The sequence below is a fragment of the Phycodurus eques genome, chromosome 6, assembly GCF_024500275.1.
Source record: "Phycodurus eques isolate BA_2022a chromosome 6, UOR_Pequ_1.1, whole genome shotgun sequence".
Classification (NCBI taxonomy): Eukaryota; Metazoa; Chordata; class Actinopteri; order Syngnathiformes; family Syngnathidae; genus Phycodurus; species Phycodurus eques.
Window position 1 is genome coordinate 20,206,623 of NC_084530.1, and position 16,304 is coordinate 20,222,926.

At 41.3% G+C, this 16,304-nt stretch overlaps 1 protein-coding gene across 3 annotated transcripts in view; it reads right to left on the minus strand.

The window, feature by feature from the left end:
* Positions 1–4,380: 4,380 nt before the first annotated feature.
* The window catches only part of fam193a (family with sequence similarity 193 member A), a 36,294-nt gene continuing 24,370 nt past the window's right edge, over positions 4,381–16,304 (minus strand). For 2 of the 3 annotated variants that reach the window (XM_061680054.1, XM_061680051.1), the window contains 7 exons: positions 15,798–16,047; positions 14,342–14,683; positions 11,478–11,760; positions 11,209–11,395; positions 8,636–9,662; positions 6,502–6,583; positions 4,381–5,957 (listed from right to left, as the gene is read on the minus strand). In XM_061680054.1, coding sequence (XP_061536038.1) covers positions 5,864–5,957; positions 6,502–6,583; positions 8,636–9,662; positions 11,209–11,395; positions 11,478–11,760; positions 14,342–14,683; positions 15,798–16,047 — 2,265 coding nt within the window. In that variant the 3' untranslated portion in view covers positions 4,381–5,863. The remainder of the gene's footprint in view (positions 5,958–6,501; positions 6,584–8,635; positions 9,663–11,208; positions 11,396–11,477; positions 11,761–14,341; positions 14,684–15,797; positions 16,048–16,304) is intronic. The other variant, XM_061680053.1, reaches the window with a different exon arrangement.

The window sequence follows — 16,304 nt, forward strand, 5'->3', positions numbered from 1 at the left end:
GCATACACCGTTTTTGGCTGTTAAATGTATTTAGAAGAAAATTTAAATTAAAGAGAAAATGCTCTTTTACTGTTCAACCTTGCCATGGTTTTTAAAATAGATTTTTATGGTTTCGGTCTTGGTCTTGAATCGGTCCCAAAGGTCTTGGTCTTGGTCTTGTCCTGGGGAGTTATGCTCTCGGGCTAGTGTGGTCTTGAGCACAACACATGTTACAGGCACGCAGACACAAAGCCACACACGCACACGCACACACACACGGTTACATTATATTATGTATACCAGGAGTGTTAAACACATTTTTGTAACGGGCTACATCGTAGTTATGGTTTCCTTCAGAGGCCAAATATGACTGAACCTATAAAAATGTATAATGGCCTCATATTATTACATATACAGTATACAACAAATTGATGAATAACTAGTTTTGAAATCAGAATCCTGTAAAAAAAAAAAAAAATTCAAATATTAATATTATTTTAAATGTGGCATTGGTAACAGAAAATGCTTGACATTTTGTTATTTTAGCAAGAAACATGAAGTTGACGCACGATTTGCTTTCGCGGGCCACATAAAATGATGTGGCGGGCCGGATCTGGCCCCTGGGCCCTAAGTTTGACACCTGTTGATGTATCCGTATTGACGGATGGACGTGTCCGTGGAATGTGTATGTGAATGGACAAATGTTTTAATTATGCATGTTATTGTACTATATATTTTGCAGGTTGCTTGGCAGTATTTTTTGTAACCTTTGAAAATAAATCAATTAAAAAAAATGATTGAGGGAAACTTTTTGACATTTGCATATTTTCAAGTGACTCATGAGTTCATTCACTCCATGCCAAATGAACACGAGCCATGAGTCACTTCAGTTTCCAATTGGATGATGTCATCAAAGAGCCAATTGAAGTAGGCAACAACCACACGGCGACCTTTCACTTCCTCCTCATGCATCACGACTTGCCACAAACACACTCGACTGTACAGTCGCGTATGATGTCATCGACCGGTCGTCACAAGACTTCTTCTAAGTGTGCAATCTAGAGACTGTCGAGCATTCTCCTAAGTCCTTTTTGATTGGTCATCTATTTATAGTATTTCCCATTTATCCTATCGATGTATTTATTGAAACATTTATGTTGTGTCTATGTGAATGGTCAGACATGTTTACATATTGTATGTATAAGTTTATGTGAATAGGTTGACTGCATATAATTTATGTAAACGTGGTTACATTTTGAATGGATTATTATTATTTGTTTTTAAATTGACATGCACATTTTGCATTGTGTATGACTATATAACCATGTGTGTGTCAACAGACATACGTTCTCTGTATGTGTGACGGAAAGAAAACTAGCAGCCACCAAGTATGTACAGTGGGCACGGAAAGTATTCAGACCCTCTTAAAATTTTCACTCTTTTATGTTGCAGCCATTTACTAAAATATGTTTTTTCCCCTCAATGTACACACAACACCGCACAATGACAGAAAAAAACGGAATTGTTGAAATTTGTGCAGATTTATTAAAAAAGAAAAACTGAAATATCACACAGCCATAAGTATTCAGACCCTTTGCTCAGTATTTAGTAGAAGCACCCTTTTGAGCTAATAGCCATGAGTCTTTTTGGGAATGATGCAACAAGTTTTCACACTTGGATTTGGGGATCTTCTGCCATTCCTCCTTGCAGATCCTCTCCAGTTCTGTCAGGTTGGACAGTGGACGTTGGTGGGCAGCCATTTTCAGGTCTTTCCAGAGATGCTCAATTGGGTTTAAGTCAGGGCTGTGGCTGGGCCATTCAAGAACAGTCACGGAGTTATTCTGAAGCCACTCCTTTGTTATTTTAGCTGTGTGCTTAGGGTCATTGTCTTGTTGGAAGGTGAACCCTCTGCCCAGTCTGAAGTCCTGAGCACTTTGGAGAAGGTTTTCGTCCGCGATAATCCCTGTATTTGGCCGCATTCATCTTTCCTTCGATTGCACCCGGTGTCCTGTCCCTGCAGCTGAAAAACACCCCCACAGCATGATGCTGCCACCACCATGCTTCACTGTTGGGACTGTATTAGGCAGGTGATGAGCAGTGTCTGGTTTTCTCCACACGCCACTTAGAATTAAGGCCAACAATTTCTATCTTGTTCTCATCATCTTGGAGTCCTTCAGGTGTTTTTTAGCAAACTCCATGCGGGCTTTCATGTGTCTTGCACTGATGAGAGGCTTCCGTCGGGCCACTCTGCCATAAAGGCCCGACTGGTGGAGGGCTGCAATGATAGTTGACTTTCCAGAACCTTCTCCCATCTCCTGACTGCATCTCTGTAGCTCAGCCACAGTGATCTTTGGGTTTTTCATTACCTCTCACACCAAGGCTCTTCTCTCCTGATTGGTCAGTTGGGCTGGACGGCTAGCTCTAGGAAGGGTTCTGGCCGTCCCAAATGTCTTCCGTTTAAGGATTATGGAGGCCACTGTGCTCTTAGGAAGCCTAAATGCAGCAGATTTTTTTTTGCAACCTTGGCCAGATCTGTGCCTTGCCACAATTCTGTCTCTGAGCTCTTCAGGCAGTTCCTTTGACCTCATGATTCTCATTTGCTCTGACAAGCACTGTGAGCTGTAAGGTCTTATATAGACAGGTGTGTGGCTTTCCTAATCATGTCCAATCAGTATAATCAAACACAGCTGGACTCCAATGAAGGTATAGAACCAGCTCAAGGATGATCAGAAGACATGGACAACAGAGTTAAATACACAAGTGTCACAGCAAAGGGTCTGAATACTTATGGCTGTGTGATATATATATATATATTTTTTAAAATAAATCAGCAAAAATTTCAACAATTATCTTTTTTTTCTCTCAAAATGGGGTGCTGTGTGTACATTGAGGGGGAAAAAACAAATGGAAAAACAAATGATTTTAACAAATGGCTGCAATATAACAAAGAGTGAAAAATTTAAGGGGGTCTGAATATATATATATATATATATATATATATATATATAAAATTCCTGGACAGTTGGCTAAGTAAATCAAACACACCTACTTTGGAAAGGGTAAGGAAGATGACATGTCATATTTCAGTTTCTAGCTAAAGTTGACTCCATTTGCTTATCCAGATGTCCAAGTTGTTCATGGTAATGATATTAAACGCATATATGAGTATTTAGTGCACACGTTATATCTATATTGTGGCCACAATTGATTTTTTCTTCCCATGCCACGTCTGATGCTCCATAGACATCAGTGACATCAGCAAATCATCTTTTTCATCTTCGTGACCTCATTTCACACCATCTGAACGCGAGCGGAATGTACTTCATTTCACAACAATTTTCCCTTTGCACTGTACGTAGACTTACCAAACGCAGTCTAAGGTGTGACTCACTATGAGCAGCTGCATACCACGCCAGAATGACAAAAATTAGGATTAAAAAAATATATACATGTATATATATTTGTCTTATATTTCTAAAATTATGTATTTTTTTTAATACAATGCATTGAATTGAGAATAGTCTTCCGAGCTATTCTGTGGCAAAGCTAACTTAACTGTTAAGCCTAGTTTAATGCTAACTACACTTAAAATCGGATTTCGTTTTCAGTTGCACATGATTAAAAGGCGGTAAACTGACCTAATTTTCCCATTTGTCATAAAAAATAAAATTGTGAGTTTAAAAAATTTAATCATGTGCAACTGTGTACACTAAAAAAGTACGTAATTTGATCATGTACATTGGTTGCACATTATTAAAATGTAAACTGACAACTTCAACCTCTTTTCCTCAAAAATATTCAAATGTTAGTTTAGCATGTTTTAATCATGTGCAATTGATGGACATGCTTGAATTAAGTAAATTCAAGTAACTTTTATTTCAGCGTATGTACACAAATATGACTAGTGAAGGCATGTAAATGTTAGAAAACAAGACTGCTCCTTTAGTAAAACTAGGGCTGTTGTGAAGCTAAGCTAGGCTAAGTACCCATTAAGGATTTGATGCCAACTACATACACAAATGTGTCTACTAAAAGGCACGCTTCAGAAAATAAGGGCCACCTCAGCTAACTGGCTGCTAAGTGTTGTTTAATGCCAACTAAGTACACATAACTTAGAAAACAGTATTGTTTCTTTAAAAAAAAAAACACAAAAAAAACACTAGGGCTATTGCAACGCTAGGCTAACAGGGAGGGGCTGCTAAGCTAGGTTAATTGGCTGCTAAGTGTGTAATGCCAACTACGCACACAAATTTGTGTGTCTACTCGACACACAAATGTTAGAAAACAGTTTACTACTTTCATAAAAAAATAGGAAACTAGGACTGCAGCAAAGCTAACAGCTTGGCATAGTTTCATGCTAACTGTACACAAATGCTAACTTTCTACACTAATTTTGTCTACTACAAGCACATAAATGATTGGAAACAATACTGCTCCTTTCATGGGACTATGTCTGTTTTAAAGCTAAGCTCAGAGCGAGGTACAGTGTCATGCTACCTATGTACACAAATGCGCCTACAAATGCTGTGTACAACCATGTGTTGACCAAAAGCATTTAATGGTGGAATGCAGCTCCTTTTATGAAACTAGGGTTGTTGAACTTAAGCTGAGAGTTGGGCTCAGTATCATGCTAAATGTGTACGCAAATGTGCCTACAAATGCTAACTTTGTACATAAATGTGTCTATTAAGTTACAGGACATAAATATTTGTCAACAACCTTTCAAAAAACTTGTGGCTGTTTCGAAGCCAAGATAACTAGGAGTACCTTCGTGCTATGTACAGAAATGTCCAGACCAATTATATCTTTGCACACAAATGTGTCTACTAAAGGCACATGTTAAGAAACATGGCTCCTTCAGTAAAACTAGGACTTCTGTGAATTTAAGCAAAAATAAGTTTGGGCTACTGCTACGCTAATTAGCCGCAAAGAATAGTTTTACCCTTATGACATACACAAATTTGTATTAAAAAAAAGCACATATGTGCTGTAGTACTCCTAAAAAAACTCAGACTGTTGTGAAGCTAAGCTAACTAGCCGCTCACTGTAGTTTCGTTCAAAGAAGCTACTTTTCCCCCACCAACTGTAAACGCAAATGTCAGGAAATAAGACAAGAAACGACACCCTGCCATACTATAGTGTATTCCATCTTTCAAAAAGAAAGACATGATTCAATATTACTTAACAATATGTTAAAAAAAAAAGTAGCCAGTAGCTTTTTCAGTGTTAATACAATCGACACTCTGACCAATTTGATGGCGAGCTCTTTTTTCTCGCACGCGCATACAAGCTGGCTACGCAAAATAATAAAAAAAAATAATAAAAACAACAAAACAGGAAAAAAATGCATCTGAAAACATTTTTTACTCACTTTTTTAAAATAGAATCTATAAAGGAAAAAAAATTGTCAAGTATTCTGAGAGGGGGGGTGCGAAGGGAGTGGACAGCAGCTGACCAAAGCCCCTTTTGAAACGCTGTACTTAGGGGAGGGGCGGAACGACGTGATAAGAAGCCACAATATGTCAAATACAGCTTTTTAATTAACAATAATAATTATCTTTCTTCCATTATTTTGTAATTATTTCAGACCATGGCTTGTTCAGTCAGAGAAAATGGCTGACGAAAAGCACACAAGCACGCGAAGTAGGGGGAAAAAAAGAGAAAAATAAAGTTTTCTTGATTTTGTTTTTCTTCCAAGTTCAGCAGGTCCATCGAGGAGCAGGGGGGCAAACATGGGGGTGGGGGAGATTTGGGGGGGGGGGGGGGGTGTAGAAGGAAAAAGCAAGGCAGCGTCAGGAGAGAAAGTCGGGGTAAAAGGTAGATTGGTGGCGAGGAGGTATAAAGGGGAATGCGTGGTGGGCTGGTTTTTTGGGATGGACTGGACTCAGTGTGCTGCGTAGGTGGCCTTTTTCAAGCTAAAGTTGGACCAGTTGATTGACAGCCGCTGGCGCGTCTGCCGAGCAGAATCCAAACAGAACCTAAACACACATTATTATGCAAGATTAATAACAAATAGGTCAGCCATTTTGAGAAAGATGCTACAGCAAGACACCATGTTGAGAACATTTGCCTTCAAAGATGCACACAACCTCCTCAGTATTTTGCTTTTGCTTTGTATTTTTTTTGGGCTATTTAAAGACTGAACTGAGAGGACTCCTAAGTCACCAAACACATCATTTACAGTGGTTAACTTATTGCCTTCGTCTGGGTCCTTCATAGCTTTGTTTTAAAGTGTTTAACTTTTTTTTTTTTTTTTTTAAACACCTGTTGCCTGTTAAAAATGTATGCGTGTGTTATATGTGATGATAGTCAAACTTAAGACTTTCCTAACTGAATTTCCCATTGAGATCATTTATTTTCTAAAGGGGATTAATTTTAAAAAAAAAAAAGAAAAAAAAAGGTCCCCAAAACAAAATGGCATCATGGAACGGATCTTGTTTGAACTTCAAGGCTTCATTGTAGCTTTTTAAATTCTGACTACTGCAACATAAGTAAATGGGTTGTGAACGTATACACACTTACCTTTTGAAATACTCCACCTCTCGCTCCGTCTCATCCATCTCAGTGCTGTCCAGATCTATGTCTTTGGGCAGGAACACATCGTCTAAGCGCGCGCACACACACACACACACACACACACACACACACACACACACACGCATATTATTGTTTATTAGCATTTTTTTTTAAGTTATATTGTTATTTTACATTACACGTAGGGCTAGGGGAAAAATAACTGCTAAATCAACTTCAAAAATAGGTTGGCACAAAATGTCTGCCTCCAAGCTCTGCCAGGACCCTCCCAAAAGAAGATTTCCACCCGTAAACCGTTTGCGCCGCTGGAACCCATGTTTCACACGGACATTTATTCCAGACGGACGCCTAAATGTTGACTATCATAGCTATGCAGATGACACACAGTTATATCTAGCAGTGTCTCCAGATGACTACAGTTCAATTGAGGTGTTGTGTCACTGTCATAACGGATGAGCCAAACCTTTCTTCAATTAAACTACAACAAAACTGAGATAATTGTTTTTGGCAGTAAAGAAAAGAGGATTACTGTTAGTAAAGATCTGGACTCACTCTCTTTAAAAACCGAAGACCAAGTCTGAAACCCTGGTCTACTGATAGATTCTGACCTAACTTTCCACAGTCATATCAAATCAATTACTAAAACTGCCTTCTACCATCTGTAGAACATATCCAGAACTTGCATGTGCCAAGCAGACCAGGAGAAGCTAATCAATGCTTTTATCTCAAGTAGAGTTGACTATTGTAATGGTCTTCTGACTGGACTCCAAAAGAAGAGCATCATTCAGCTCATTCAGAATGCTGCAGCTCGGCTTCTGACCAGAACAAGAGGTCAGAACATATAACTCCAATTCTGAAGTCTTCACACTGGCTTCCAGTCAGCTTTATAACGGATTTTAAAGTTCTGCTACTGGTCTATAAAATCACTAAATGGTTTAGGTCCTGAATACATGAAAGAAATGCTAATGGAATATAAACCCAGTAGGCCTCTGAGATCAACAGACTCAGGTCAAATAGTGGAGCAGAGAGTCCAAAGCAAACATGGTGAAGCAGCATTTAGCTGTTATGATGCACACAAATTGAATAAGTTGCCAACAGAAGTGACGTCAGCCCCAAGTGTGAATGTTTTTCAGTCCAGGTTAAAAATTCTTCTTTTTTCCTCATGCTTTTTAGAGCATCTCCACTTTTAAATGATCTTCCAGTTTTAAAGTGTTGTTTTGTTGAAATGTTTATAAGATGTTTTGTTTCCTTTGTTTTAAAATTATTTTAATCTGCTTTAAGGGCACATTGAGCTGCCTTGTGTATGAAATGCGCTATATAAATTTTTTTTTCTTTGCTTTGATTATGGCTGGATTAGACTACAAGACAAATTTGATCTTTCACAATTGCAGATATCAGACTACTGCCATAAAATTTTGCCGCATCTTGGGCAGACAGTACCAACACTACACAAAATGTATTCCAATACCACCGCATCCCGTCTTTTACGATCACTGGGCTTTATTTTGCTGTTTTTTTCTTTCTGTGTATTAATGGGGGGGGGCGATTATTATCGATTATTTTATCAATAATCCGTCAGAGAATCGACTAAAAAGATTCGATAGTGACAATTACAAAAATACCGTAATTTCTCGTGTATAATGGGCACCCCCCCCCCCCCAAAAAAAATTGTCAAAAGTCAATCGTGCGCATTATACATGGGTATAGGGGCAAATGGAAAACACTTTCACATTTTATAAATGTATGCTGCCATCTAGTGGTTATGAAAAAGCTGTACACTTTCATTCCAAAATTGCACTGCAACCTAGGGGTTATAAAAAAAAGTGTAGCCTCCACTTTCATTCCAATATGACAGAGGTACGTATGACTGCATATATGTACAGTTGTGCTCACAAGTTTACATACCCTGGCAGAATTTGTAAAAGGTTTCCTTTTTTTTTTTTTTTTTTTTTTTTTTTTATAAATATGACTGATGACTGACCATCATTGCAGACAAGTTGAGGCCTCAATTTGGCCTCTACTGTTTCAAGGCATGATTAATCCATTCCTCACAATCGGTGGAAATCTTAATTAATTGATGTATTAATGTGTGTATCTAGGGGGTGAGTAGATGGACACCAACCTATGGAGGTGTTCATCTTGTCCCCCTTCTTCTTCTTGTTCTTCTTGGCTTTGCCTTTGGGCTGGGGGGACTCTGCGCTGGGGGGTTTACCGTTCTGCTCTGTGTGTTCTGACTGGGAGGGAGGAGGAAGATGAGGGTGAAGATGAGGAGGTGGTGAGGGAAAGGGGTTGGACACGGGCGGGCTTTGCCGGTGGTCTTCCTTCAGCTGCCTTTTCCCACTGGTGCTCCTGTTGTTGTTCCTGGGTGCCGAGGGAGGGGCGGGCGCCTCGACGGGCCTGGTACGTGTTGCTTTGGTCTCTGCGGGGTTGCCGCCACCGTTCGTGGGCACTTCTGCATCTTTCTTGACGGGAGTGTGATTGCAGCTGATGAGCTTGGCCGCGGGCTTGGCTTTGACTTTGACGTCGGCATTGCGGTTGTGGAGGTGAGAGAAGCCCCGCTCGCCGTTGGGTCGGGGTTCCGGCCGGAGGTCTTTGGGGCAGATGAGGTTCTGGAGGAGCTGCGACTTGCCGTTGCGCAGGTGGTCCAGCACGTTCTGGGCCGTCTGCTTGAGGGGTTGCGGGTTGTTGTTTGGTGTTGGCGCCGTATTCTCCTTGGCTTTGTCCTTCCTCTTCTTTTTGGCGGCTAAGTGTCGCTGCTGGAGCTCCTGCAGCCGGAGAAGCTCGCGTTGGAGCGCCGCCTCTTCCTCCTCCTGCCGCCTCCGCTGCTCCTCCTGCTGTGCCTCAGCCTCCTGGCGGGCCTTCTCCTCCATCTTCTTCTGTTTGTGGCGAGCCCGCTTGGCCGCTTTGGAGCTGGATACTGGCTTGCTGTCTGCGCTGTTGATGAACTGCAGCAGGTCCTCCACCCGCCGGTGGTCCTCAACGCCGCTGCTGCTGCTGCCGCCGCCGCCACTGCCGCCACCTGTGCCTTCGCGTTCAGGCATCAGCTGCTGCTCCTCACGCTTGGGCTGCTCCTCTTTGCGCTTGGTCAGGCGCAGACGCAGCTTCTCGCGCATTTCAGCGTAGTTGCGGCTGGTTGGCGCCGCCGGAGGCTGCGAGGTAAAAAGTGATGGGTGGGGGAGCATGAATGGAACAATTCTACACTTACATCAAAGACACACAGTATGTATGTACAGTATGTATGTGTGTGTGTGTGTATAATAGACTTTATGCCGATCTGATCGGTGTTATCGGCCAATAATTAGCATTTTATGCTGATCGGCTTTCATGTCATAAGTTGCCGATCCGACCAATGTCGTGATCGATCGGCTCCGCACAAGACATTTAACTCCGCGTCTTCGTCGCGTATGAATCCAAAATCTAGTTTATTTTTAGCTTTGTCAAGTGTCTTGTTGCGCAGTACTGTAACTATCTCAAAGTTTTTTTCAATCTTGTCAGTGAAAAAACACGTCGTCGGTGTGTGACTATTTTGCGGTATCTCAGACAAACAACACGTAAGTTATTTGCAGTCAACAGAAGTTTGCACAACAGAAGTACGTCGTGGGGAATTTCATCTAAACGCTTCAACACAACACATTTGATCGAGCACCTGAAGAATGTACACGAGGAACATGCCGCGTTCAAGCAACGCAGCGTTGGGGGGTGGGTGGTTAGGGTAAAACGGACTCAAACTCTGGACAACACCCATCCATAAAGCTGGGACAGTGACAAAGTTAGCGTAATCATGTCATTAACAGTATTTATTAAAGTAATTTAATTACAGTAAAGTAATTTAATTACAGTAAGTTAGCACCCATTATTTCTGTCATGTTGTAATGTTGATTTGACCCAAACTTACGTCAGTGGCCAATCCCGGAATGCCCCCTAGAGGTCATTGGTGTTTTAACTTTTGTCTAAAATGCGAGAGAATAATTTGAGCTGGGACAGACGGGCTCCAGCACGCCCGCAACCCTTGTGAGGATAAGATGTACAGAAAATGGATGGATGGATGGATACAGTACACAAGTATATACAACAAATGAACAAGTCATGTAAATAGACACATTGTGCCATCTTCTGATGGGATCGGTTATCGTTTTTTTTTTTTAAAAACTTGATCGGTGATCGGCCCCAAAAATCCTGATCTTGTAAAGCCTAGTGTATATGTATATTCAGTGCCGTAAAAATTTATTGGCTCCTTTCTCAAATACTTATATGTTTTTATAGTTTCCCCCACTTTAATGTTTCGGACAATCATACAAATGTAAATATCAGAAAAATATACCCCAAGTGAACTTAAAATGCTGTTTTAAATGGTGAGTTCATTTATTTAAAACTATTGAAACCTAAACTATTCAAAGTCACCTGGCCCTGTGTGAAAAAGTAATGCCCCCCCTAAACCTAATAACTGCTTGGTCCATCCTCAGCAGCAATGACTGAAATCAAGCGTTTTCTATAAGTGGCAATGAGTCAATTGAGTGTATGAATAACAGATGACATTGTGTGTGAGTGGACAGACAGGTTTATGTATGTATGCGAGTGGAAAGAAAGCTGTTTAAATTATGTATGCAAATGAACAGATGTTTACGTATGTGTAAGATGTTTAGGTATGTGTATGTGAATGGACAGATGTGACAAATTGTTGTCTTGCGCTCTCACCCCGCCGTGTCCAAAGAACTCGCAGTAGCAGCAGTCACAGTACTTTCCTTCCTTCTGGTTGGTGGAGGTGGAGGTGGAAGAGCTGTGTTCCGAGCAGCTGTCCTCATCCTGGCTCTCCTCACCGTCGTAGGGCGGGTGCTCGTAAGACCTGTTCCCCTCGCAGCGGTGCCCCTCACAGTCGGGATCACTGAGGGGCGACGGGAAAAAAACAAATATTCAGACAAGACTTAACACCTTGAATTTCCACTGAAAGCGTCATACGGGCCCACCTGCAGACGCTGGGCGGAGCGCTGAGTGGACCGTCCACTGAGGAGATGGCTGGTTCGGCTGGCGGGAGGCACAGACCGGGGTGGACCTCCCCTAAGTCCGGCGCTGGGGCGGCCATTTTGGGGAACGACTGCGGCACTATGGCAGGGATGTGGGTGGCTGGGGCTGGCGGAAGGGAAGGACCGGAGAGCGGTGGGAGGGGACCGAGTGAGGTGGGGTTGTTTCGGGGGGCGGCTGAGGAGGCTTGCCGGTGGTCCTCTTTACCCAAACTGTGAAACACGTCATCTGGTGAGACACAAGAAAATGGATGAAGATTTAAGGGAAACATAGGATTAGATTTACCGTTTACAAAGTAAAACTTCCATGCTGTGTAATACCATGGGTCAAGAGTTACAGCCCCACAGGTCAACCTTTGACCTATGGGGCATGACATTTGACCCACGATCCTGTAATTCTTAATCCATGGGCTCTTTGGACCCATGGGCTATAATTCTTGAACTAAGAACTCCAGCCCACAAGTAAAGATTTACAGCCCTTGGGTCAATTACTACAGCTAATGGGTCACGAATTACAGCCCACAGGTCAAGAATTACAGCAAATTAGTCAAAAGCTACAGCCCTTGGGTCAAGAATTACAGCCTGTGGGTCAAGCGTTACAGGCTCATGGTTCAAGAGTTACAGCCCATGTACAGAAATTATTTTAAACGTAAAACAAAATGTCCGGATAAAACCTTTTCTGAAAGTATTTTAGTTTTTTTGTAAATTATTTTTGAATGAGCATTTTGGGTTTATTATTTTTTAAGCATTTATTATTGATTATTAAAAAGGCCCAGGGTAACACTGACCATGATAATTTCTCACAAAAAACACCCATAACAGGAGGCTTATAATTATTACAAATAAGGAAAATAAAAGCCTAGCTTCCAATAGATGCTCCCCCTTATCTACAATTCAGTAAACAAACACTGCCTTAGTCACAAAAACATTAAAAAAAAAATAAAAAGTAGCGATGTCCCGATACGATCACATGATCAAAAATCACGTGATTTTCATCTTAGTGTTAACATTCTATGAGCATAAATGTCATATGGCTTCATTTCATATTACCAGACCATGTGTCCCCATCCTGCCTCAAAGTCAAACTCTCTCTCTCTCTCTCTCTCTCTCTCTCTTGTTGAGAGAGAGAGAGAGAGAGAGAGAGAGAGAGAGAGAGAGAGAGAGAGAGAGAGAGAGAGAGAGAGAGAGAGAGAGAGAGAGAGAGAGGGTTTCTGGGTGACATTTCTGATCAAATGCACTATTACCTTTACAAGTTAACTTAATTTGACCTGTAAACCTTTGAACGCACATGTCCAACTGCTGATTATTTCAGTATTTTTTGCATAACTTGCTGTTATCTAACAAGGAGCTAAATGAAAAAAATCAAAACAGATATACGATCGATTATAGACCCCCCAAAAATAATTCCTGGTTCAATCAGAGTTGGTATTTACACAGTCCTCTTCATTATGTTGCTCACATTTTGACATCATGAGACCGAGAGAAAAAACCTAACAATTGATCAAAGTGAGGCTTCAAACAGGATGTTCTCAGAGGTAAGTGGCCACTGAGCTTAGAGTCTCAGTGAAATCAGCAGGTTAAAACAGAGAGACAGGGAGACTGGAAGAGTCACAGAAAGGAATAGAGGTGAATGTCTTTGGAAACATATTGGTCCCTTCATGGATCAAACATCAAAAGTTGGACGTGCATTCAGAAGTTTAGGTTTTGTTTGGAATTACTCCGTATCCACTATAGTGCTCTATACAGTTGCAGTTAGCCACATTTTGTGGTGCTGTTTGAATGTGTAGTGAGTATAGGTTATCCCCTATTGAGTGCCCTGAATGTATTCCAAAATAAATCTTGGAAAGTAGTGAATACCCAACAGTCACTAGAAGAATAATATAGGTATGTATGTAATATATTTAATATTGAGCAGCCCGCGAGCCGAGTGAGGATAAGAGGTAAAGAAAATGGATGGATGGATTTCTGTGATGTCCCTAGAGTTTAGTTTGGACATTGCAGCTTAAGGTTGGGGCTTACCCATCCCATGTTAGCATTGACGTGAGCTGACATGAACAATGTAATGAAAACTAGATAGGTCATCTGTCGGGATAATACATTCACTTCGGGTTCCAGAATAATAATAAAAATAGTTATCACAGAACAACAAGATGTAGAGGAGGGATAAACACACATAAGGTCTATTAAGATTAGGGGACTAACTGGCATAAAACAGCATTTACAACTATTTACAACGACACTAGGCATGCTGGGAAATACTCTGATAGCAAGCCGCCATGTTTTAACGATGATGCCACTACGCGCATCAACATCCAACATCAGCGTGTGACCTCACAAATATGTTCCTGAAAGAATGGGCAACAATTCCCAGAAACTCACTCATAAACCTTGTTGACACCCTTCCCACAAGAGTTGAAGCCATTACAGCTGCAAAGGGTAGCCCAACATCATATTAAATAATTTGGATTTAGAACGGAATATCACTTAAAATAATATGCGAGTCAAGGCAAGTGAGCAAATACTTTTGGGGATATAGTTTATATTACAAAGATATATGTTCGGTATATCTCATTTTAATATGAAGGATTTTATTTTTATTTTTTTTTACTTTTCCTATCCCCATGTAGAATGCGCACTATTGAAAACTGAAGATTTTTCGGGGGTGGGGGAAAATTGCGTATTATACATGAGAAATTGCAGTAAGTTCACATTTAAGGTTCAACCTGAAATTTAATCAGAAAGCCCAATATCCAAAACCTTTGGTGAGTAATGTATATTTTCATAAGCGCTAACCTAGTCTTATAGATTACCTAAAGAGGTTTTAGATGATAGGTGGATAGGTAGGTTATTACTTGACTGGACAGTGGTGGCGGTGCATGACACGGACGCCATGGACGCCGACGTCGCCATTGCCACCCGGTTGGTCTCCATGAAGGCATCTTGGAAGTTGTACAGACACTTCTTCTTGGCGCCGCTCTTCTTCTGCTCGCGGGCCTCCGACGACGAACATGAGGACAGGGACGAAGATGACGACGAGGAAGGGTGGGAAGCAGGGGCGGCGGTCAGCTGGGGGTGGTGGTGGTGGTCCGGTTGGGGGCCAGCAGGTGTTTGCGGGAGAGGGACGTCGGCGAGGGGAGGGTCCAGGATTTCATCTGGGAACGAATGAACACGTTTGTTAAAGGGGAACTAAACCCCTAAACTTGTATTTTTTTTAAAGAATACATATGTGCCACTACTAGTCTAAACATGGTAATCTGATTAATATTGCTTTCGTGGAACAGGTATAAGGAAAATGAAAAAAAAAATTCTTTCACATTGTATAAACGTATACCGGTACCTAGGAGTGGTGAAAAAGGTGTACTTCAATTCCAATTTGACATGTAATGTCTCATGTTACAAACAGTACATTTTCACCACTCACCCAGAATTATGAACTCCTCACAGGCCTATATTAATATAATATCCATAAAATCCAAAATATTTGGAATTTCATTTTGATTATTTTCAGAGGTTGAAGTGGGCAGATTTAGAGAGGTCCACATAAATTTTGGTGATGATTGGTCGGAGTTTTGTGACAATGAGCAACGTTAAGCTTTTTTTGTAGGCCTATAGCGAACGTCTATGAAGAGGAAACTCCTTAGTGTCCATGGAATAAAAGATATTAGGGATTTCGTTTTAATATTTTCAGATGGGAAAGAGGGCATAATTAGAGATGTCCACATAAATTTTGGTGACGACTGGTAACAGTTTTGTGACATTAAGCAACTGTGAACTTATTTTATTTCTTCATTAAGCGTGGACTGCCCCGATAAGGGATTAAAAAAAAGGAACAAATACATACACACGAAAGCAGAATATTTATTGGAAAAACCTACTAAATTTAGATAATACTTCTTTTTGAGCATATGGATGACAGCAAATTGATGATTTTCATTGGTTCGGTAATGGTTTTGGGTTCAAGATTATCAGTCGTGAAACATTTTCTGTGTGAAGTCTGTTTTCATTGGATCTCCGAGAGTCAGTTTGGGGCCATTTGGTGTCTGGGGTCTGTTTTAAAATGTCCATCCTTTGAGAGTGTAATTTTAGAAACAAAATTCAAGCATTTTCTAGAATTCCATGAAGTTGAATAAGGCCTTCCTTGTTCATTATATGTTTGGGTGTGGCATGGTATTTTGAAAACTCACTTACATGGACAATAGCAAACAATAGCACCACCTTCTGGCCACAGCCGTTCTGCCGCCTTCTGGCCAGTCCTGTGTGCCTTACCTTGCAGCAACTCTGGCAGCAGCACTTGACTGATTGATTGATCCAAGCTCTTCATAACGGCGGCATCCCACAGACTCTCAAAGTTGAGTGAGAGGCACTGCAGTGAGTTGTTCCAGTCACCTGCTCCACCTCCACCACCAGCACCACCAACGCCGCCGAAGCTGTTTTGGTACACGTGCTCAGGTAGCGTGGGGCTGAAGGCCGGCTGCGTGGCTGCCGAATGGTTGGTCGCGGGGTTGGGAGGCAGAGGCTTGGACAGGAGAAAGAGAACAAGTGTCAGTATGTTGAGAATATGGGAAAATACTAATACTATTCTGACATTTGGCAAGAGAAACGGGCTTTACTCTGGACTGGTCACCAGTCAATCTCCAATAAAGATACTCTGATGCTGCAATACCATCTCGTTTCTATACGGGATTTGGGTAACTTGAAGCTATCCCGGCTGACTTGTAGCAGGGTACACCTTGGACTGGTGACAAGTCATATATATATATATATATATATATA